This window comes from Lasiosphaeria miniovina (genome assembly GCF_030549165.1).
Source record: "Lasiosphaeria miniovina strain SMH2392-1A chromosome Unknown B0T26scaffold_2, whole genome shotgun sequence".
Lineage (NCBI taxonomy): Eukaryota > Fungi > Ascomycota > Sordariomycetes > Sordariales > Lasiosphaeriaceae > Lasiosphaeria > Lasiosphaeria miniovina.
The window spans coordinates 598,678-620,487 of record NW_026848221.1 but is presented as its reverse complement, the minus strand read 5'-3'; the positions used below and the strand labels follow the sequence as shown (position 1 = coordinate 620,487).

At 55.1% G+C, this 21,810-nt stretch overlaps 5 protein-coding genes across 5 annotated transcripts; 3 read left to right on the top strand and 2 right to left on the bottom strand.

Annotated features, from left to right (window-relative positions):
• Positions 1-2,264: 2,264 nt before the first annotated feature.
• Positions 2,265-4,930, bottom strand: B0T26DRAFT_635924 (pectate lyase superfamily protein-domain-containing protein; the record flags this gene model as incomplete). The annotated part of the gene is made up of 4 exons (XM_060436776.1): positions 2,265-3,707; positions 3,763-4,364; positions 4,431-4,694; positions 4,771-4,930. 4 exons carry the CDS (start codon positions 4,928-4,930, stop codon positions 2,265-2,267), a joined length of 2,469 nt encoding a protein of 822 aa, XP_060299734.1.
• A 2,098-nt stretch (positions 4,931-7,028) lies between these two features.
• On the top strand, positions 7,029-8,381 carry B0T26DRAFT_692134 (uncharacterized protein). The gene is made up of 2 exons (XM_060441154.1): positions 7,029-7,257; positions 7,362-8,381. The coding sequence occupies exon 2, from the start codon at positions 7,411-7,413 to the stop codon at positions 7,879-7,881; it is 471 nt and encodes a 156-aa protein (XP_060299733.1). The 5' UTR covers positions 7,029-7,257; positions 7,362-7,410; the 3' UTR covers positions 7,882-8,381.
• Positions 8,382-9,935: 1,554 nt separating this feature from the next.
• Positions 9,936-10,955, top strand: B0T26DRAFT_747266 (uncharacterized protein; the record flags this gene model as incomplete). The annotated part of the gene is made up of 1 exon (XM_060444827.1): positions 9,936-10,955. One exon carries the CDS (start codon positions 9,936-9,938, stop codon positions 10,953-10,955), a length of 1,020 nt encoding a protein of 339 aa, XP_060299732.1.
• Positions 10,956-12,273: 1,318 nt separating this feature from the next.
• Positions 12,274-13,043, bottom strand: B0T26DRAFT_106636 (uncharacterized protein). The gene is made up of 2 exons (XM_060433254.1): positions 12,410-13,043; positions 12,274-12,341 (listed from the first exon to the last, which is right to left on the bottom strand). The coding sequence occupies exons 1-2, from the start codon at positions 12,876-12,878 to the stop codon at positions 12,328-12,330; spliced, it is 483 nt and encodes a 160-aa protein (XP_060299731.1). The 5' UTR covers positions 12,879-13,043; the 3' UTR covers positions 12,274-12,327.
• A 1,668-nt stretch (positions 13,044-14,711) lies between these two features.
• B0T26DRAFT_610552 (uncharacterized protein) lies at positions 14,712-15,023 on the top strand (the record flags this gene model as incomplete). Its single annotated transcript, XM_060435892.1, has 2 exons — positions 14,712-14,808; positions 14,908-15,023. Coding segments are annotated over 2 exons (213 nt in total), but the record flags the coding sequence as incomplete, so codon positions are not given.
• Between the last annotated feature and the right edge of the window lie 6,787 nt (positions 15,024-21,810).

Genomic DNA, 21,810 nt, shown 5'->3' with positions numbered 1-21,810 from the left:
TTCTCGATGTGGGCCAAGAACGACGCCACCGGTTCGCTAGACGGTGTTATGTTGCACATTAAACTTCCATAACTGGTACTTGCTTTTCGCTTTCGAGGGTGGCAAGCCGAGGTCCGGCTGCCCATGCGGCGCGGATGCGCTGCGAATGCGATGGCACGTCACCAACCACACACACTTTTTGGGCCCATTGACAGGATCCACAACACCGCTCGGCCCTTGCGCCCACGTGCATTGCATTTGCAGTAGGTACTACAAGCAAGTACAGATTTGATGAATGTCAGTTTTCTTTACCAAATTAAACTGCATTCCAGAGAGGTCTTTATCAGCATGGAATGGCACTGTACACTGCACCTGACGTTCTTGTTGGCTGTACATCGTATCCGCGCCCGGAAACCCAAACAGTCTGCCCTGCTGTTGCTCCTTCGCGAGGGAATGAATGCCCGCCAATCTAGATCGAGATATCCGAGCGCTGCGCTGCCGAAACGGGAGCTGGGAAGAGCAGCAGCGGGAGGTCCAACTTCAACGGCACAGGCGCCCTGGACGGCAGGGCGAGTTGAGGCTCAATTTACAGGGCAGCTCGCCGCTGCGGTCAGCAGGCGGGGAAATTGCGCATTCCCTGTAGGCGATCTTTCAAGTCGGAAAACCGTCCCGGAAATCAAGGTCGGCTCTCTTCGAACAATATTGATCTTCGTTGCTGAAAAGAACGCACACAATAGAGGCTCTGCTTGACAGAGGCAGATGGACACGATAATCCAAAAATCGATTGCTACGAACATCCTCCTCAATTGATATTTCGCACAATCATTTCTTCTCCGTGGCACCACTCGCAAGCGGCAATCACAGCGAGAGAAAAAAAAAAAGAGTAGAGTGGGGTTATCAAAAATTCTGGTCTCAATGGATCCGAAGGACAATCGATAGTCGGTTGCGCCGCGGTGTGCAATGCAGGCTCCCAACAATGGAGCAGGGGAATCTTGAGCTCCCTGCCCCGAACCCAGGTAAGTACGAAGAAGAAAAGAAGACGACGAGGAAGAGGGAGGGGAGCGACGCGCTTAAATAGAAGGTATGGTTGGTACGTGCACGACTACAAAAATTGGTGAATCCACTATGGCCCACTCCACCAGTGGGTCCACCGCCCGCTGCCCGCCTGATGCCAAACCGCCTGACTGCAAAGCGGATCCACCGCGATGATGATGTCAAGCAAACACACTGCTGAGCAAAGGAGGAAGGGACGATAGAGAGCAATTTTACGGCCGAGATGGAGAGGGGCGAGGACTTCAGTTTTCCTCCTTTCTTCTCTGTCACCCTTGGTGCAGAGTCCAGAGACAGCCTGACAGAGCGTGGCAAAGCTCAGGTTCTGATGTGTAAGACGGCCTCGGAAGTGACCAAAGCATCACGACCAAGCCATCACAACAAGATACAGATATTTGTCTTGACCTAGAAAATGCCAATGTTCTTTTATCCAAGCCATCCATGCGGAAGTGAATGCCTGCGTGATCCAATCCTCGCTCGATATCCTACCATGTTGCGCATCAAACCCTACCTAAAAGGCACCCGCCTCAGACATGCGACTATCACAAGCATCCACACACGCGCCACAACGCCAGATTGGACTTTCTAAAGCAATATCGCACTTGAACTGCACCTTCTAGAACATGCAACTCCCAGAAGGCACATAGTCAGATAAAGCAGCGCACACTACAACCTCGAGGTTGCCGCCACGACGACGTAGTTTGTCCTGAACAAATCGATCGATACCGTCTACCTAGAAAGTAAGGCAGGTAACTACGATAGCCCAGTACCACAAACAACCCGTGAGAAAGATATCCGCCAAAACCACGGCGGAGAAAGAAGGTAAGAACAGCAAAAGAAAACCACCCAACAAATACGATACAAATGTGCCATTTTGTTTTTCTCCGACGTCTCCCAAAGACACAACCACCAGTAGTCGGTCAGTTCATCGTATAACGACGACGGTGGAAAGAAAAACTCGCAAACTCATCAGATCGGACCTCTTGCTCCCGGCCATGGTATCTCTTCATCTTATCACAATCTGCCCAAAATCGCCATAACCTCATCCCTTCCCGTTCCTTCTTTTTTCTTTATTTGTTATCACCTTGTTTCTCTGCAAACATCCCTCGCCCATCATGGACCTGTACCCCAGACTGACAGACACGCAGCCGCCCAGTGGGGTCTGGGTATGGAAGGATTGCAGATACCGAGCGTCCGGGCGAGCAACACACGTATAAAAAGCTACCCCCTACGAATCAAAACCGAAACACAGCCAGAGTGCTCGCAAACGTGGCAAAGTTCTCGTGCCAAAACGCCAAGTCGGCGCCCTCGCGCGTGACCATGCTGACGCTGCCGACCGTGTTGAGGTTGTAGACGCCGACGGCGGCCGAGTCGCGCTCGACGACGACCGCCGTGGCCGTCGCATTGTCGCCACTCTCAGACCCCGTCTCGGACACGGTGACCTCGACGGGGAACGGGCCCACAGAAAAAATGCGCGCCTGGCAGCTCTCGCCCGAGGCGGTGGTGCTGCACGTCGTGTTGTAGTTGTGGAAGAAGCTGTACAGGCCGGCGCCGAACACGACCACGTTGCGCGACCCCAGCACGCGCAGGCCCCAGGCCATGGCGCACGGCGGCGGCGGGCCAGTGGGTGCGGCGGCGGCTGCGGCGGCCGCAATGTCAGAGCCGTCGTACTCCGTGTACCCGCGGCAGTCGACGTCAAAGTCGGGGTCCCAGAGGTCCGTGTTGCGCTGGTAGAAGGGGTTGGGCGCGGGGGGGTTGGGCTGGTAGTAGGGGGTCTCGGTCTGGATCTGGCCCATCCAGACGTCGGACGCGTTGACCAGTTGGTACTGATAAAGGGCGTGGTGCTCGACGGCGGTGGCGACCAGCCAGACGCGGCTGCCCTCGACCAGCAGGCCGCGACCGGCAAACACGCTAATCTGTGTGCTATTATAATCCTCGAGGTCGTGGTCGGCCACCCACAGCCAGCTGTTCTCGACGTAGAGATTCGCCGCCGTCTTGGTGATGTGGACGCTCATGTACGCGGCGACGCAGTCGAGGTCGACAAAGTTGGTCTTTTCGGGCGTCGTAGGACAGTCGGCCAGCTGCAGCCCCGAGCCCGCGAAGCCTCCGACGCGGACGTGCACGTCCCAGAGACCCGAGGGCCGGCCGCCGGCGCTGCATTCATTCGCTCCTGCAGCTGGCGTGTTGAGGTTATATTCGACCAACACGGCCCCTGCGGCTGCTCCCTGCGTCGACACGATGATGTCGCTCATTTCCACCCATCCTATCTCGCCGGGCATGCCGATCTTCACCACAGGGTATGGGCTGTTCGAGTCCGAGTACTTCGCCCCAGTTCCCATTATCACGGCCGCTAGAGCCTCGCCGACGATGCGGGTGTTTGCGGGTACGTAGACAGTGTCGCTCACTTTGTAGAATCCGGCATCAAGAAACGCAATGGCTGAGTTGTTAGTTGACACGGCCAGGAAGAGGCTGTTTAGGGCCGCAGTATCGTCCGTCACCCCGTCTCCAGCCGCACCGAAGCCCCGTGCCGACAGAAAAGCTGACGCCGGGTGCGATTCGTACTGGGGCTTGGACCTTTCATAATACTTGTTTCCGACCTTGAGGGATGGCGGCTGGTAGAAGTAGCTGGGGTTGCGGCCCTCGAAGAGTTCCGGACCTTGCGGTGCGTAAAGATTGCCCTGCAGAAAAAAAAAGTCAGCAAAAGCAAGACCGGGCCGCAAAAGTCAAACTCACCCTAGCATAGCCCAAGTCGTAGACGGTGCCGGATGGATCTCCAAGAAGGAGGACCTGCTCGCCCGGCCCTTCAAGGACGGTGGGAACAAATGTGTATTCCACATTTTCGACCATCAGCGAGCCCCTGCCGGTGGTGTTGCCGGGGTTGCGTCCAGTGACCAGCGCCTTTGAGACGTTGATGAACTTGCTGTCGAGCAGGGTAATAGACCCGACATCGGTGGTCGACATGTTGATGCCGACGTCGCAGTTGATGAAGTTGAGCGATTTGTAGGTCCAGCCCCAGTTCCAGATCTGCAGGATTGCCGTCCTCGACCCGTAAAAGGTCAGGTTCCGCATCGTGTACTGCTGGTTGCCGAAGCGGGCGCCGTACTCGCCGCCGTAGAAGACGAGATCGTTCATCAGCCCGCCGCTGCCCTCTTCCATGAATATGCCCGTGTGGTTGTTCCCCGGCCGGGTCGAGAGCCTGAACACGCAGTTCTGGATCGATGTTGCCTGGGCCGACGGCCAGTGGATAGCATTTACCGTGCCGGGGATGTCGGTCGTGTCAAAGACCAGATTGCGGACTTGCCTGAAGAAGACATCTGTGCTCTTGAAGTTGAGGACTAGTCGGGTTCTAGTCAGCTAAAAGGGCCCGACGGGGGATCACGAGGTGGCAACAAGCTACATACAGCCGTTGTCCAGATAGGGGTCGGCATCCAGGAGCCCATTTGCAGTAGACGGAAAGCTCGAGGTTCCTTTGAGGACGGGCATGTCGTTAGGGTCGCCGATGATCTGGGTGTAATAATAGTCGACTATGGGGTTGCTGATGAGATACGTGCCGGGCGGGAAGTAAACAACGGCAGGCGTCAAGGTAGATCCGACGCACGAATAGCCGCCACCGCAGCGACTGCCTGAGCTGATGGCTGCGTTGACGGCCGCGGTGTCGTCGGCGACTGGCCAGAGTTAGAGTTCCATTATCATATCACGTTTTGTCCTGTCCCAGGAAAGTTTCGTAGTGACGATTCTTACCTCCATCACCTCTGGCGCCAAAGTCCTGGACGTTCCTAAAGACGGCGTAGCTCTTGTCTGGGTTGAACGAGGCGCGGCCGCGGTGCTGGATGTCGGCCATCCAAAAGGTCGCCTGGGCGACCGAGGCCACGGCAAGAACAAAGGCGACCAAGAAGCCCATTGTCAGGGAAGGTGTCCAAGGGGCGTCGCACGACAAACCAAATATGTATAGAATCCTAAAGAGGCCGAGGGTCACGTTAATAAAAAGGGAGAGAATGAGATTGGTAGTCCCGTAAGACGAAATGGTAAGGAGTTTTGCGCAAAACGATAGAGGACAGTCCGACAATGTGTGTGCGCGCATGTGTATAGCCTGGGAAGGTACCTGTGCGAGGCGAGAGGGGTGTGTTAACAAACCGCAGGAAAGACGCGGGGCAATAGGGGTGTTACCGTAAGCACGAGTACCTTACTGTACCGAGTACAGTATCGCCTTCCGTCCCATCCCTCCACCTGCCGCCTCCAGGACAGCAACCATGCCCGGCCGTCCCCTCCCGTTGGCAAGGCGCAAGGACGAAGCCATGGATTTGGGGCCGGATAGTTGGCAAAGGATGCAGGTGCGTATTAAGCAATTTTGCAGAGTGATACGGGCTGGCTTATAGACTGACAAACGAGACGACCCAAATATCCCAATACTCAATCCCCTCTCACCGTCGTCGTCATGCTCAGTATATTTCCGTCCCCCACCACAAGGCTTGCTTCCTCTAGCCGTTGGACGATCGGGCACTAGACATGGCGAAGTCACGTTGGAAACGCGGTGCACTTGCATACGCACGGCTTTCCGAGTTCTGCAGGTACCTAGGCCATGAGGCAACACTTGTTTGGTCTGGTACCCGCTGGGTTGTGGACTTGATGGTCTGCTGCCCTGGGCGTCTCGCGTAGATACTTAGTGCAGTACTTCTGGTCGAGTATCTCTGGTAGGCACAAGGTCCATCGAATATCGATTGATGCGAGATTGTGGCCGACACAAAGATGCCGCGAGCAATGTCAGTCAGCAGATAGGAGATTGCGGGAAACACCTGAGACGAGCGGCCACCGAAGCCGAGGCACCTTTTGGGGTATCGTGGGACATGCAGGCTCTCTGTGTGTGCGCAGCCGTCTCGAGACTGGTTTTTGTCACGATGGGATATGATGGCTTGACGTCGTGGGGACGCGGCCGACTTATGTAAGTCGGGCAGCGGGCCATGGCCGTTGCACTGCGGGGCACGGACCTGGATGTGAACCCATCAAGATTTAGCAGATCTAGCACTTAAATTTGTATAATTCTGTTAGTGTCTGTTTAGGCAGTGTATTCACTCCCTGCCCACCACAACGTCCACTCCATTTGCAACTTCCACGTTCCTAATCTCGACAAACGCTCAAGTTCCATACCACTCCCGCCAGTGTCAAGCGCCAAAGTACTCCGTAGATGTCACTGAACGTCTAGCTTCCTCTTCGCTTGCTCGGGAGATCTCGCCGGCATCAAGTGGTTCGAGGGCCTCGCCTCTGCAGGTGTACTGTACGCATATTCGCCAATTGGGTGCAAAGTCACCGACGGGGTCTTTGTCGCGAGCCGTGCCCTCCAATCCATGTCCCGCAACCCGCATGGATTCCCGTCTCTATTTCTTTCTCGTTCTCCCGTTTCCTGTGTAGGCTTCTAGATAAGCTCCAAGAACAAAGAAGGCGATCAGGTACTATAATACTAGCAAATATCTCGTGGTCCGCCTCCCAACCCTGCTCATGTGTCTTCATGTATCTGTCTATGGGACACCAAACACCACTGCCACAATGGATAGAAGCAGCCCATCCAAGCCTACGGAAAATGAATTAGGCCAAAACTTCTCAGCATGGCACAAGATCGTGAGCCCTCCCCCAGTCAAGTGGGGATCCGGGAAAATGCGCTTCTCGTCAGACGCAGCAGCGCCGTGGTGGTGCAGTGAAACAGGGGTCGCTGTCATTTCTAGACTGGCTCGCTGGCGACAGCGATGATGGCGACGATTATTTGTCTGGTGGCTGCATTGTTGTCTAGGCAGACAGATCCAACTCGTCCACGACATGTCGCCCATCGCGGCGCTCATTCTCCCTACTCCCGAACGGCACGAAATTGTGGTCTTCACAGATTAGTCCTACCTCCCAGACAGTCTTAGGTTACGTTATACTTCTCGCCGTGTTTCATGTCACTGTCAGTGGTCTCTGGCCCTGTGATGGCCGGTCCCAACTCTACCTTCGTGTCATTTCATCACAATAGCATTCACTAGCCGTCGCCTTCCTATAACTGACACCCGCAGTATAGAGCCCAGCGCTGCCGGCCTCCAACTCCTCTGCTTGATGCTCCTTGCTTCTAATACTGGGGGTCCGACACAATCTCCCAGCCATTGTTTCGACGTCATTCTAAACGCACATTTCACTGAGGCAGGCCTCGTTCCGGTGATAAAACTCGCCTCTACGGAGCCCAAAGCTAGCTATTTTATTATTGTATGTTCAGAATATACGCTTCGTCCTAGCTCTCGGGTCTTACCACTTGCTTCTGGCCCTCTACCAACGCCGCCCGCAGTACAGGATTGCTGACACAAGCCAAGGCCGGCCACAGCTCGTCATATATCACATATATTTTCTGCTCCCGGCACGATGCATAGAACAATCGAGTCGCTCTTCGTGGTCTTGGCGTTACTCCTAGGCTCGGTTGTCTCCCTGGCTCCCTCGGACTCTGGTGCTAGCCCACCTGCCTCACCACACAAAGTACCATTCCAGCTTCCCCACAACCTGATCCCCGTCGCGGCCGGTTCTTTTCCCGGCATTGCTCTTGTTGAACCGGCTTCGGGCCCGGTTTCGACCTCGGCCCCGTACACGGCTTCGCATTCGGCGTCCCACTCGACTTCGCATTCAGCCACGCATGCGACTTCGCATTCGGCTTCTTGTTCGACGTCACATTCGACTTCGACTCCGATTTTAACTTTGGCTTCGACTTTGGCTTCGACTTCGGCTTCGACTTCGGCTTCTGCTACGGCAACACCGACCTCGGCAGCTGGCACCGGTCGGCCTTCCATACCTCTGTTTATCAGCACTTCTCTTCTGGCCGCTTTTTTGTGGTACTACTGAGCGGGATCTTCTTGGCTCTCGTGGAGATGGCTATGTATGGCAGGAAGTGAAGAAAGCGCACGTGGGTAAGCCAGTTCTATGATAAACTAACAGTTTTGGCGAGATCGGTTGTTTTTGGGGAAATTGGAACCAACCTGGCCACTGACGCGGTGTATTATAGCAATATGTCCTGGGTAGGACCTGGGGCTAGGACTCAAGACTAAGGAACAAGGACTAAGGATTACGGTACGAGTCAAGTCTTGGTTACAATTTAAACATCGGATGCAGGAACTGAAGTCCGCTTCTCTCCAACCCTTGCTCATACTAATGCCTTGATTGAGAGCCAACATGTCATGTAAAAAATTGGAATGACTAGTCTAACATTGGTTGATTTCGGAAAGGAAATTCGTGTCGCCCCTATGGTATTATGGGCTCTGTACCTCATTGTAGGAATCACCAGGGTACCGGTACTGGAAACAGCATGGCGCGCTGCGCGCCGTAAGGTGGTGGTTCAAGTGATGGATTCGGTTTTTGTCTTTCTCTCTTTTTATCTATCTGAACAGGTGGGCGTAGGCCAATATATATGCATCTGTCAGGCCCGCTCCTCCACAGACGTTGCTGTGGCCAGGAATGCGGAGCCGCATTCCTTGGATCAGCGCGTCATTCCAGTATGTTATTCCAACACTCATAAATGCCCTTTCGGTAAGGTATGAGTCGTAATATAATGGTCATTTTAGTTGTTGCCCTCACACAGATAGATACAAGAACCCGGAGTTCAGCGAACTCAGCTACCAGGCCTAGCCTTTTGTACCGTATGCGAGTGTGTGTAGCTAAACTCGGCCCATAAACATGACGGAAACCTCCACCGAAACGCTGCGCGCCGCATCTCATCTCAAGTTCCGTCACAGACACGCTTGATAGCTGGCAGAGCAATGACTATAGCCTCATAAATACTCAATGAGTCACTGGGCTTGACTGGCCTGTCTTCGCCCCTTTTGCCTCCTCGAATTCGTGTAGCCTTCTTGGCCAGCATAAAAATGGCGATGATCACGATTTCTCTTCTTCTTTATCACGGCATCAAAAACCACAACACTCGAACTTATCTAAACCTTACGCTCGATACCCCGGCATCTCAGCAATTCTACAAAAAGGTTAGTCGCGTCGAGTTTCTTGAATTTGCTTGATATTTCTCTACATTTTCCCATCCGCCTCCCGGACCGCAAATAGAGACAGGTAAGACTTCCCAAGACGCCCTTTTACTGAACATCGGCATGGACACCACCAACCCAGTAGTGGACTATTCCTTGTTTTGGGCGCAATTCTGGCAGCTTCACTCGTCTTCTGATGCTGTTGCAAAAAAATTTTCCCTTCTATGACACTCATTCCCCCATCTCGTGCCTAAACATGCTTTGCCTAACTCCGCCGCTAACACAAGGCATCTGAATATATTACTGTAAAACACAGCGTACGTCATGGGACCGGCTGAGATTTTCTCCGTCGTTATCTTGGTTCTTGCAGTCATTGTGAGTTTGGGGTGGATACTCCGCTTGTGGTGGGAGCCCAGACGAGACCAAAGGCAGAGCCGTGGTCATCGGTACACGGGGGGTCGACACTACGCCGGACAACGGACTCGGAGGTATGGGCGAGGGAGGGTTCTTGGCAGATTTGAACGCGACGGGACCACATTCATTCTGTTTGAGGGGGCAGGGAGAGCCCCTACACGTCCACCCAGGGCCTTCATCCGCCAAAACGGCAGCCAGGAGGCCCTGATCATCGATGCGGAACCACCCTAATCTGTCTGTCTCCACTATCCTCGCTAGAGCTAGGGAGAGACCACTCGCTACTTACTCTGCCAACAAACTCTAACACACTGTTGCTGTTTTGGATCATGCATACCAGCCTCGAGAGAGTACCTGCTCACCATGACTTACAGGACTTGCTCAAAGTATTTGATATCCGTCTTTATCTCGGCCTCGGCCCTTACCGACTTCACGATGGCTTGCTCTCGTTTCCGGGGGCAGCTCCAAACTCCAGCTCCCCAGTTCATTATACTCGGAATCCTTCTATCTGTCGCCATGATTACCATCATAACCGTCCTGGCCGTTAAACAACCGTCAGCCGTGGGTCTCCGAGACCACTTTCCCCCGGGCGGCTACACCATTATAGTCACAGAAATCACCACTACCGTCACGAAAGCGAATGCCATGCGGGCTCTGCCCATCACCGAGACGGCCTTCGAGATTACTGATGAACGGCTGCCTGGGCACCAGTCCCCGCCACCGCAGCGCTGCAACAAGCAGGAGGACACCTGTGTCACCGCCCATCATTCTACGCATCCGCCGAACAACCATACCACAGTCCCAAAACACACTTCAACAAAGACTATCAGGGGTCCCCCCGCACACATGCTAATCCCGGTTTCCGCCATGTGGGATAGGGTGCACCTCACTCCAGAGCAGCCCTCAGACCAAGCTACCAGTCTCACTCCAGCCCCCGACCACCCCTCGAGCTCAGCCGGAACCACCACAACACTCACCTACTTCGAACCCACCACAACACTCACCTTCTTCTCGCCCCTCTCAGGCCCGGACCAATCATCCTCCGCAGACGATTTCAGCCACCCCACGACGTGGAACATGCCGATCCCGATTTCCACCCCAGACCCGACAACAGCACTCACCTACTTCCCCTCCCTCCCAGGCCCGGACCAATCCTCCTCCACAAAAGACCTCACCTCCGCGCTCCCCCACCACGCCAGCAGCAAGAGCAGCAGCGACACGACACTGATCCCCGTGCCGTCCAGCAGCTACCAGACGCCCAAGGCTGAGAAGTCCCCAGCAACGGTCCTGACCGTGATCCCCGTCGCAGACCCGCCGCCCGGCGACGTGCCGGTCACCGCCTGCCCGCCGTGCGGCACTGCGGCCGTCTATGGGTTTGCCACGCCGGATCCGGACTCTGACTCTGAGGATTCGGACTGGCAGGCGAGCGGCGGCGGCGGTGGTAGGAAGAATAAAATGAGATGGTCTGCGTTGGGGGCCGCCGTGGTGGCTATTGGCGCGGCCGTGGCGTTGCTGCCGGGGGCGCCGGCGGTGTGAAGGGGTTTGTGTCTTTTTGTTTCTCTTTCTCTTCATAATTCTCCTCTCCGTCTTCCAGAGGCCTTGTTAAGCTTGGGAAACGCCGTTTTACCGTTTTACTGTTGGGGCTACTGGCGGCGGTGCTTCGATATTTCTCTTGTGTATTATTATCCCTCCGTTTCCGCTCCTGTGAGTCTGTGCGGATGGTGAAAACGGATCTTTTTCTCTATCTGCAACATGTTCTCCCCCTTTTCATCTTCTATTTTCGATGTTTGCAGTTGCTTAATTTCAGCTATCAAGAAACCACCCCATGTCCTTCTACTCTGCCGCCGCCGTGCAGAAAGGCGGGGATTTGCAGCCACCTCTCTATGTTACGGCGTTATTTAGAGCCACAAGAAAAGAAAAAGAAAAAAGCCCTACTGCAACCATGAGCCGCAACCGGACATGCCGCCAGGGTTGGATGGAAGGAAAACGGGGCGGCGGCGGCGGCGGCGGCGGCGGCAGTGTTACCCGAGATTCACATAAAGGGGATGAGTTTGTTTATTACAATTTTTTTTTTGAGATGCCGGAAATTTATGTCTTTGGTCGAGATCCGGCACTGTTTTCTCGCCCCGCCCCTGCACGGGTCTTAACCGCGGATGGGGGCCGAAAAGGAACAAGGGGGAGGCTTGGGTTTCACGCGGCGGGACGGGACGTACAATACATGCGTCAACCGCAGCGGGCCACGCGAACTCTACTGAAAAGGGAAATTGATAGAAGAAGCGGCCCCCAAATTTTGACGGGGCTCGTTAATAAACTTGACACAATCGGCAAGGCTTCCCAAGCTAGTTAGTTGGTGAGTTGTGTTTAGTTGTGCAATGTAAATGGTTCGGTCAATGCCAAAGTGTCCTTTTGATCCCTCAGATCCTTTGGATAGCAAACTTGCTGGTATACGTGACGTGATGTGGCGCAGAACGGGTAGCGCTGTACCACTGCATGTTCCCGTGCTCGGTGACTAAAGTAGACGACCAATAGACTTTTGTCGAAGGACTGGATATGGGGCACTAGCTGGGAGACTGTGTATCGCTTTGATAACGTCCGAGAGAAGGGCAGCAGTGTTAGGCGTCTCGGGTGCATATCGGGCAGCTGAAGTAAATAGCTCAGCTGAAATAGCATCACATGGTCAATTGTCGTGGACCAAAAATATGACCGGAATCAGATCAATTGTATAGAAATAAGGCTGCAATACGCTAATGACGACAAAGACAAAGCAGACCTGGAATGCATCTTGTTTACATGCAAGTAGATAATCCTTCTGAAACTCCAAGCTTGTATATACGAGGTATAAATAAGTTCCCCTCCCCAATTGGCGGGTATCAGGAGACGAGAGCAAACACACAAGGGGCATGTCCGCTTAGACATCGTGGCCTGTAGTCAAAGTAAGGTTAGCTCTATGTTTGCATGTGAAGTGAGAACATATAGGGGGGTTTGCTTACGGCCGAGCTGCTTGCCGCGCTTGGAGACCTCGCGGGCGTGGTACTGCTTGATCTTGGCCAGGCGGGCCTCTTCCTCGGCCTCGAGCTCGAGCCTGCGCACGTGCTCGCGGGCTTGGCGGACGCTCTCGCGAGCGGCCAGCAGGGCGCGGTCGGCGTCTCTCTCGGCAGTCTCGGCGCTCATGACGCGCTCGCGAGCCTGCACGATGCTGGGGTCCATCTCGCCCATGGAGCCGTTGCCAAAGGTGCGCTGCAGCAGGCTGCGGTGGCCGCTGCTGGTGTGGCTGGCATCAGTGGAATGGCGGTTGAGGCCGCTCTCGTGCGAGCCCGTGGTGGTATGGGTGGGAGTCGGGGAGGGGGAGCGCCGGCTGCCGAACAGGCCGTGGTGGCGCTTGGGGCGCTCCTCGACGGGAACCGGCTCGGGAACCGGCTCCTGGACGGGCTCATCTGGGTGGCGGGAGAAGAGAGGCATGTTGAAGTAGAGTAGCTGTTGTTGTTGTTTTGGTAAAATAAAACGGGCTTGGGTCTTGGACGGTTGTGATTGGTGCTTGTTCTCAGGAGAACTTGGTGTCTTTGTAGGACGTCAAAGAGGTTTTTCGATGAGGAGGAAAATGACACCCAAGCAAAGAGAGGATAGCGCCCTATTTGAAGACCATCTTGCCCTCATCTGTCATCGCGTCGACACCCTCTTGCAAACCGGATTTTGGCGACGATGATGTTCCCCTCGATGATTGCCGCAGGCATGACGTCAGGGCATGGCATTGGACCCTGGATGCAGTTGGCCGGGCCAATGACAGGCAGCTATGACGGAGGGGGCGCTCAGGTCGAGCCAATATGATGATGCGTGGAGGGTCTTCCATCTCCTGCCTCTAAACAACTTACTTTTAATTGCATTTGCGGCTGGAGGGCATTCCGGCAATTTCTGCCAGTGCATGCCAGTATTGCGGTGATGCCATCGCGTCTGTGTTGGAACAGCACAGAAGCAGCGGGAGCAGCCCACTGGACTCCATACGTATCTGTATACGGATAGCTACTCAGCAGTGTAATTTATTAAATAACTCATACCTCACGCAGGCGTAGGTGTAGATGTAGGGTAGATATGCAGCCACGCGATGCCTCGAGCAGTAATGCCGTGAACTGGTTACATTGCGGACTGTTCGTGTTGTGCGCGTGCGCGTGCGCGGTTGTGCAGACTCCAGCCGAGTAACCAACTCGAAGACACACATCGAAGGACCGAAGAATGGAAAGCAATAATGGAAAGACTTGGACAGTCCGTTGGCGGAACTCCTGCGCTGCCCGCAATGGGAACCCTGTCCACCTTCAAATGCCGTTGGGGACTCGATGACCAACTTGCCCGTTGGCGCTTGCCCAAGATCCGCTTGCAGACGCGCAGCCATCCCAACAGAACCTGACGGCCTAGGATTCTCGGTCAGTCTCGACTCGGTGTCCGTACCCCGAGGACCCCACCTTCATGTCTAAAATACGAATCACGTGCATTCTTGGCCTAGCGTCACTTGTCAACGGTAGCGTCTAGACCCCACTGTGACTGCCAAGACCCACCCACTTTGCGCGTCAAGCTTCTTTCTGCCACTCAAATTTACATGCAACTGTGCATACACGCGCCAATCCTTCCACTTTCCTGCACCAAACGCAACGCCAGGTTCTGCTTTTGCACAGCACACACTACCTTCTAACCTTCAACTTCACCTTGGCTATCGCACTCAGGTCATTCTCGGTTCGGTGTTGGCTGTCGCTCGCTGTTGATGTTGGCGAATTATCTTCGCTCCTCTTGGCTTGCGTGGCCTGCGTAGTCACTGCACCGTCCACGATGCCCCCCTCCCGATCGAGGTCGCGCGAGGCCCTGCCACATGCCGCCGACCGCTTGCGCTCTCGCACTTCTCGCTCGCCAACCCCTCACTCGAACTATTCCCGCTCCCCTTCCTCAGATGGTGGCCGGATCGCCAACGACCGTGGCCCCCGCGCACGCTCGCCTCGAAGGAATGGCCAGTATCGAAGCACTAGTCGCAGTCCCAGCCGTAGCCGCTCTCTTTCTCGCAGCCCCAGCCGTGGACGTAGCTTTTCGCCCAGCAAGAACAGAAGCCGTGGCCGCGATAGTCGTACCCGCAGTAGATCTCGGAGCAATACTCCTTCCGTCCCTGCCCGGAAGAGCACCAAGGCAAGGCATCCTATCTCTCATTTCACCCCTCCAAGTCCTCTAAGCCCGACCCCCTCAAGGTCCCATAACCTGGTCCCCCGTACCCTGGCCCCCAACACCGACCGGCAGGCATTGTCTAACTAGTCCTAGGTCGTGGTTGAGCGCCTCACCAAGAATGTCAAGGAAGACCATCTGCGCGAGATTTTCGGCCAGTACGGCGAAATTGAGGATTTGGACCTGCCCATGAGTCGATGCAAGTATCTCCCGCCTGCTTGATGCGAGGCGCGCCCCGACGCGACCTGGTCATGCGGCCACATTCCTTGCTAATACTCTCTCCGATATGCAGTTGGAACCAACCGTGGCACCGCCTACATCCTCTTTGTCCACGAGGCCGGTGCCGAGGCTGCCATTGCCAGTATGCACGAAGCTCAACTCGACGGCGCCGCAATCAACGTTTCCATCGTGCTGCCTCGCCGAAAGCTGTCGCCGCATCCTCCTACTGCCCGTCGGGGTGCCAACTTTGACCCTCGTAACCCTCCGCCTAACTCGAGATCTGGGCCTGCCGGTGGTGCTCCCTTTGGCAATCCTGCCGGTTCCGGTGGTCGTGGTCGACGTTTCTCCCCCCCTGCAGGTGGATCGGCACGGTTCGGGCCTCGTTCCGACACTTATAGGCCACGGTCTATGTCTAGGTCAAGATCAAGGTCCCCACCTCCGGCACCCGCCACCGCTAACCGCAGATATCGTTCCAGGTCTAGGTCTTACTCACCCAGATCTCGCTCTAGAACCCCTGCCGGCCGAGGCGGCCGAAACAGAGGCGGCGGCAGACAGCATGACAGAGAGCGCCGCAGAAGTTTTAGCCGTGGTAGCTACGACAGCTACGACAAGCGTAGTCGTAGCCGAAGCCGGGACTGGGACCGGAGATGAATGGGAGAAATGGACAAATCTGTGGCGTCGGAAAACGGACGACACGGGGATTTTCGGAGTTAAGGCGTTTTTTTAGGGGCGGGATAGGGTCGGAAAACATCTAACGGACGGAACCGACTTTACCCCCTTTCCCCAACCACGTGGTACCTGGCCGCCTACAATGCGCCAGGCCCGGGCTCATGGCCTCGAGATGACGGATCATCCCGCTGCAGCATTCCGACTGCATGCCACACCTAGGCCTGGCCTGGGCCCTCGCCTACCGTGTGGCTCTTGTGGTTTTAGATGTATACATAGGTTTGGGTGAATTAACTGTCATCGAGCCCGCCCTGCTTCTGTTGCTTACACTGCCCAACAGGTTGCGTCGATGAACAGACAACACCATAATGAATCATTTCTCGGTATCGTCATTTCTCGGTACCGACTTTAAAGTGCTGGGCGTGGATGCGAGTTTTAGGGTTGGTTTACCTGACAGCGTGCTGCAATGCCGCCTCTTGCCCGGTTGTGTGGGTTTGGCGGCGATTCCTATTGACTCGGGGACCAATCACCTCGAATGGCCAGAATATCAAGCCTCGCCGTTTGCTGCCGTTTGCAGCTTTTTGTTAGCGCCGTAATCCTTCTGGCCCCCACAATTTCTTGGCCAGGACGTGATTCATTTGCATTTCTTCGCACACCCGCACACACACACCTGCACTTACGCCCTTGCATATGACGATGGCAAGCGCCTCATTCTTATCACGTGTCGCCTGTCCTCTGTCCAGCATCGCGCATGTTCCAGGTCCATGGGACGGGGCGTACAGCGGTGCTCTTCTGTCTCACCTCCACACCACCACCAGCCCTACCAACCGGCATCCCGGGTCAAGAGCCTTGCAATCTGGACCCGTGGCTATGCTGTCCACGCGGGACCGGTGCGTCCTAGAACCCACCCCCCCTTTCCAGCTTCCTCTTCTTTGCCCCCCACAAGTTGTCGATGTCTTCTTAACCTGCATGTAGACCACCACATACTCGGCCCATAGATTCCAGTCGGTGGGTCAAAATGGGGTCCACTTCGGCACCTTGCCACCACAGCGTCAAGACGAGTGTAACTGCTCAATTGGGCGTCGACTACTTCTGCTATCCACTTCTGCTACCCACTTCTATACCCAAGACCTCTTAGGTCGGCATAGCTTTGCGTAACAGCCTTGCTTGTGACACTAGCTGCACTATACTGAACTTGAAGTTGGCCCTGTGCCCGAGGCTGGCATCGTTTCGCCCAAACACGTATCGGCCTTCCTATTAACACCAAGTATCACGCCATGTAGAGGCAATGGCGAAAAAGCCTTACCGCAACTGCTGTCTCATACGGGCTCGGAGACGTGGAAAAGCATTTCCCGGTGTGGATGAGCCATGTGGTGGTGACCTTGCAGAGGTCGCTTACACGTGCCTCTATCTCGGCATCGGATTCCATTATTTTTTTCCACCGACTGGTCAAAAAACACCGCGGAGAACGACATCTTACTACAAGAAAGGTGCGGTCAGGCCGCAGTCGACGCGGGTGTTGGTTTAATCCGTCGTTGGACCGGTATCTTCTGATTCTCACGCCCGAGGTTGCCGGGATTCCCGTGCAGATTTAGAAGCCAAATAACCTGTTAGACCATGCAGGCCCGCCCCGCACCATCTTGGCGGAGGCAGCGGCTCCGTCGCGGCTAGGGCCCGTCGCCGGATCTACTGTGTACTAGTCGTCGACCTAGAGTGGCTTCGCGGCTATGCGGCTCTCGTGAGCCTTGGACTCGGGACGACAGGCATGTGCACATCTCCAACTGCCTTCCATTGTCATCTGTGGCTGCAATATCCCGTGCAAACCGCTCTTCCAAGTCCAAGGGACAGGAGGTACCGGTCTTCTAGAAGTGCTCTTGCTGACATGTGGTCAGCCTAACGTTCTCCCTTCTCTGCCTCGATCCGTTGAGACCGACGCAGAAGCCTGGCTGGCTTTCGAGACGTGATCAGAAGCATGCAGTTTTTTTTTTGGCTCTGGTTCGCGACCTTTGGAGGCCGAGACGGTCTGTATCTAGTTTTCCGGGGTATGCATGGGTCCTGGCTAATCCTTCCTGCCCAGGAATCCGTTGATGAATACGGGTTGCGAGTCTGCGGATGGATTGATCGAGCGTCGTGCGTCTTTGGACACCTTAGGTATTAAGCTGTTGGGCCTACAGGCTCAGGTTGGTCAATCAACCCCGCCGAGTCCGCTCAGCTCTTGTTACACCAAAACGGCCTCGCTGTCAATTCAAGCCACCCATGCGCGCTAAAGGCCCCTGCATCGCCCGTCTCACCCTCTCTTCTTGTCACCTCACTGGACTAATCCTGAAGCGGCCTATCCACACCTCTGGTAGCTCTGTCTCTCTCTCTCTCTCCTGCTGCTTATCCTCGGCCTTGTTCAGTTTTATTCCAAGACCGTGTCCGTCTCCCACACGACTGGGACTGGGACTGGGACTCGGACGGGGACGGGGACGGGGACGACGGCTTTGCACACATCAGCCTAGACATGCACGTACGCCATAGCCTCGTTGCGTTGCGTTGCGCCGCAAGCAAGCAAGCAATCCAATCTATTCCACCGCACTCATACGGCTAGGCTGGGCGTTGAGTCGTCATGTCAGCCTCCAAGTGGTCTTTTCTTGCCTTCTCTTCCCTCGCACCGCTGCGGCGCACCCAAACTCCGACCACCAGACGGCACTTGGCTGCTGCCATCTCTCTTTCTGTCTCTTTCCAACCGAACAACCAACACACCCCTGCTGCACGCGTTTCTTAGCTGCACCCGGGACTGACTCTGTGCACTCGTCGTCCTATGACGTTAATTCTTTGGCTTCGTCGCCAGGTGAGTCGACACCGCCACTTGCTGGATGGAGCCCGTACCCAAGCCGGCTCTTACCCAAGACAGATCCTTCGTTTCAACCTCATGCTCTCCGTCTGGCGGAGAGCGGGCGCACAACTTAGCACTCTGCCTGAGTGATGTTACACGGGCCATGACAAACCTCGTAGACTTACACCGACCCGACGTCTTGATAGGTTGTTGGGACTTGCACTCTCCTTTCTGCCTCTCCTTTCTGCCTCTCCTTCAAGTGAAGCTCTCATTTCTATATTAGTAGCCATGGCCTTCGGCTGTATCATCTCGACTATCGTCAGAGATCCCATCTTCTTCACCATCACACATCTAGCCAGCCCATTGCCTTGTTCCGCTGGCATCTCTGGTCTGAGGACATCCGTTCAACTCGGCATTCTCCAGCCTCGATCAAGGAGGCTCTTCTTCAAAACCGGTGATCATGATTCCCCACAGCGTTACTCTGCAATCCCCTCTGCATCTTCGTCTCCGTCGTCAACATCATGACCATGAGGACGAGGGCGGTCATGGCGGATTCAGTCCGTACGACGGCTACCTCCCCTTCAGCCTTGGCACCGAAGTCTCGGGGCTCCTTCCCCCGGCAAGATCACCGCCTAGCCCAAACCTAGAGCTTCCTAGTCCGTTCCCAGGGAAACCATACGCATGTCCTCAACCTCCCCGTCCGCCTACCCCAGGCCCGAACCCGCGGCCGCCACCGCTCGCACCGCGACCAAACGTTCCTTCGCCTCCCCCCACGCCTTAGTATCCTTACAAGGCAGTGGGCTCGGCGGGAAGGACCCGAGGAGTGCTCGCGGGTGAGCTTACCTGCATCTTTAGCGAATACCCGATCCAGCCTATTGCATATTTATTACATCAAGGCAGCGTTCACTGACGAAACACATAGCCTGGTTTGCGCTGCCGCGTTGAGCTGGTCTTGTTGCGGTGTTGTAAGCCAGGTCGCCAGCTGGTCCTCCACTCAGGGGGCCTGGTTTACGACGAACCGAGCACAGGCTCCGACTCAGTTGTGGAGGGAGCAAAGAAGGTGGACAGCTCGAGTCCCTTTCCCAATCTCCAGGTGTTTGTTATCACCGGGATATGAATCATAGAACCGCCACCCCTTATATTTACCTCGCCACCTTCTCGAAGCCACTCAATTTGTTCCGCGCGTTTTACCACGGCCGCTCCCGCCGTCGCACTGGTCCCCACGATTCCACTGGCGGACTTTCCATGGAATTAGCAGAAGTATGACTACGCCAAGTTGTCTGTTTCGGCCGCCTTGATGCCATACGCGCTCAACTTGCAGGACAATTATTGGTCAGGCGTCGTCCTCATCAAGCAGCCGCTGCACCATCATGCTCACCTCATTTGGCACGCACGCCGTCTGACTCTTGGAGGGAAAAACGTGCGATTCAGTCGACGGCTAATAGGGTTGCCTACATCTACGATAAAATGCTCCGGTCTTCTTAGGCATTCCCCCGGTTCTACCGCAACCCCGGGTCCCGGCTCCACTCCCGACCCTTAAGCAACGGCCGAACCCCATTGGTTCCCGCCGAGTCCGCTCCCACCCCCGCCGTATTCCACATCGTGTTTAAATTGCAGCCTGGATAAGCCGCATATTTGCACTTGCATCTCCCTGGTTCTCGCGTTTCCTTTGTCCCCGAATAGAAGCATGTCGCGGCCGACGCCAATAGATGCAGAGCCTTTTTGACCTTTCAATTGCCCCGCCCTTGGCCCCTCGCTCGTCTCTTTCGGCCCTTCCTCAATTTTTGCTTTTTTTTTTATCGCGGCCGCGTTGGTATGAGAGAATTGAGCATCCCGTGGTCTTTGCACTGCTCTTGCGCCGTAGAGACCAATCGGCCAGCCCGGAAGATCGGCCCCCACTAAGCCGCTGCCGAGAAGACACGGCAAAAAAGAATCCCCCTCTAATAACAGCACTCTCGGACGAGGTCGCGAAGGAAGACCGAGACATGCGGGCGTTAGGAAGTCTTAGCGGTGGGGCAGAGTGAAGACTCGGCCGGAAGGAGTGGGGGAAAGGGACATGGAAAAGCAAAAGCAAAAACAAAGCAAAACGGCGGTGCTGCTCTTTCGCCTCACTTTCCCTCCAATCCGGGTTCGCACATTACGTTTCCTTTCTTTTCTTTTTTTGTCTCTGGCGGTTTCGGGGGTTTCGTTGCACTTTCGGGGCGCACAAGGAAAAAGAAAACAATAACACTGGAAACCGGATATGTCCGTCAATCCCGACGACCCCCAGCAAACGTTTGTTAGTGGTCGGAGATAACAATGCTAACTTTATTCTTCGCCTCAAAGCCGGTGGGCCAGAGGGCGGCCTCCTAGCTGATGGCTGGGAGTTAAACCCGGGCCTAACCAAGGTACCTGGCTACTGGGCTGCTGTGTCGTGTCCTTACGTGGTATCTTTTTGCGGGTGCGCGTGGCTGGTCAGCTTACCTACGCTTGGATTGGGCAAAGGGGGGGGGGGGGGGGTATCGCATAAATCTACGGCCATGACGATGACGACGGCAGCGACGAAGGGCTACGACGGGGTGGTAATTTCTTTTCCTTGTTTTCTTTGCATATTTTCCTCTCCTCTCTATTTCCTTTTCTCCTTAGAGGGGGAAGAGTCAAGCGGCTCTCTTTCTTATCCTCTACTTGCATTTCCTAGAATCACGCTTCCGTGAACCTGTTACTAGCATTGCGTTTCTTTTTTCCTAGAATAGACACATCTTATGCTCGCCCATACCATCAAAACAATCTCGTCTTCCCATCAACCAATTTCGTCTCTCTCACAGAGACAAATCCGATCCTGGGGCGTCGTGCTACATGCAAGGAAGGAATGGCCGCGTGGCTGTTGAGAGAGATTCTCGGTAAGGCGTTGTTGTGTTTTCGTTGGATGATGATGAGGATGCTGATGATGACGATAGTGGTAGTGAAAACAATACGACATCGGACTTCGCTGTTCGGGTACTTATAGATACAAACCTACCTTCCTTCGAGTAAAGGGGGAAAAACGACATCAAATACATCCCCCCTTTCCCGTTGTCCCGTCGTCCTATCATCCATCCCAACAGCAAGTGCCGAGTGGACTAATTAAATACCGTTTCCTTAAAATAGAAAAACAGGAACAGAAAAACAAGAAACAAGAAACAAGAAAAAGAAACGTGTTCCCGTCCCATGGCTGGCTGGCCCCCGAAATTGCGGCGCAGACCTGGGACCGTGCAGGCGATCTAGCTGTACGAGCCAGGAAAAACGCCAGCGGGTAGCAAAGACAAGGTTGCCAACTTAAAAAAAAGAAAGGGGAAGGTGAGACGGGCAATGGGACGGCGGAGGCGGAGGCGGAGACGGAGACGGAAGGGGATTGCTTTGCCTCGCTTTGCCGTTCTTTGCCTCTGGCTGTTTCCGCAGAGACCACCACCCCCACGGACAGCTTGTGTGTGTGAGTGTGTGTGTGTGTGTTACGGGGGTAGGTGAGTGGACTGC

What these genes read in the sequence shown, in the direction of transcription:
- B0T26DRAFT_692134 (XM_060441154.1), top strand. Translation starts at nt 7,411, where the DNA reads ATGCATAGAACAATCGAGTCGCTCTTCGTGGTCTTGGCGTTACTCCTA.
- B0T26DRAFT_106636 (XM_060433254.1), bottom strand. Translation starts at nt 12,878, where the DNA reads ATGCCTCTCTTCTCCCGCCACCCAGATGAGCCCGTCCAGGAGCCGGTT.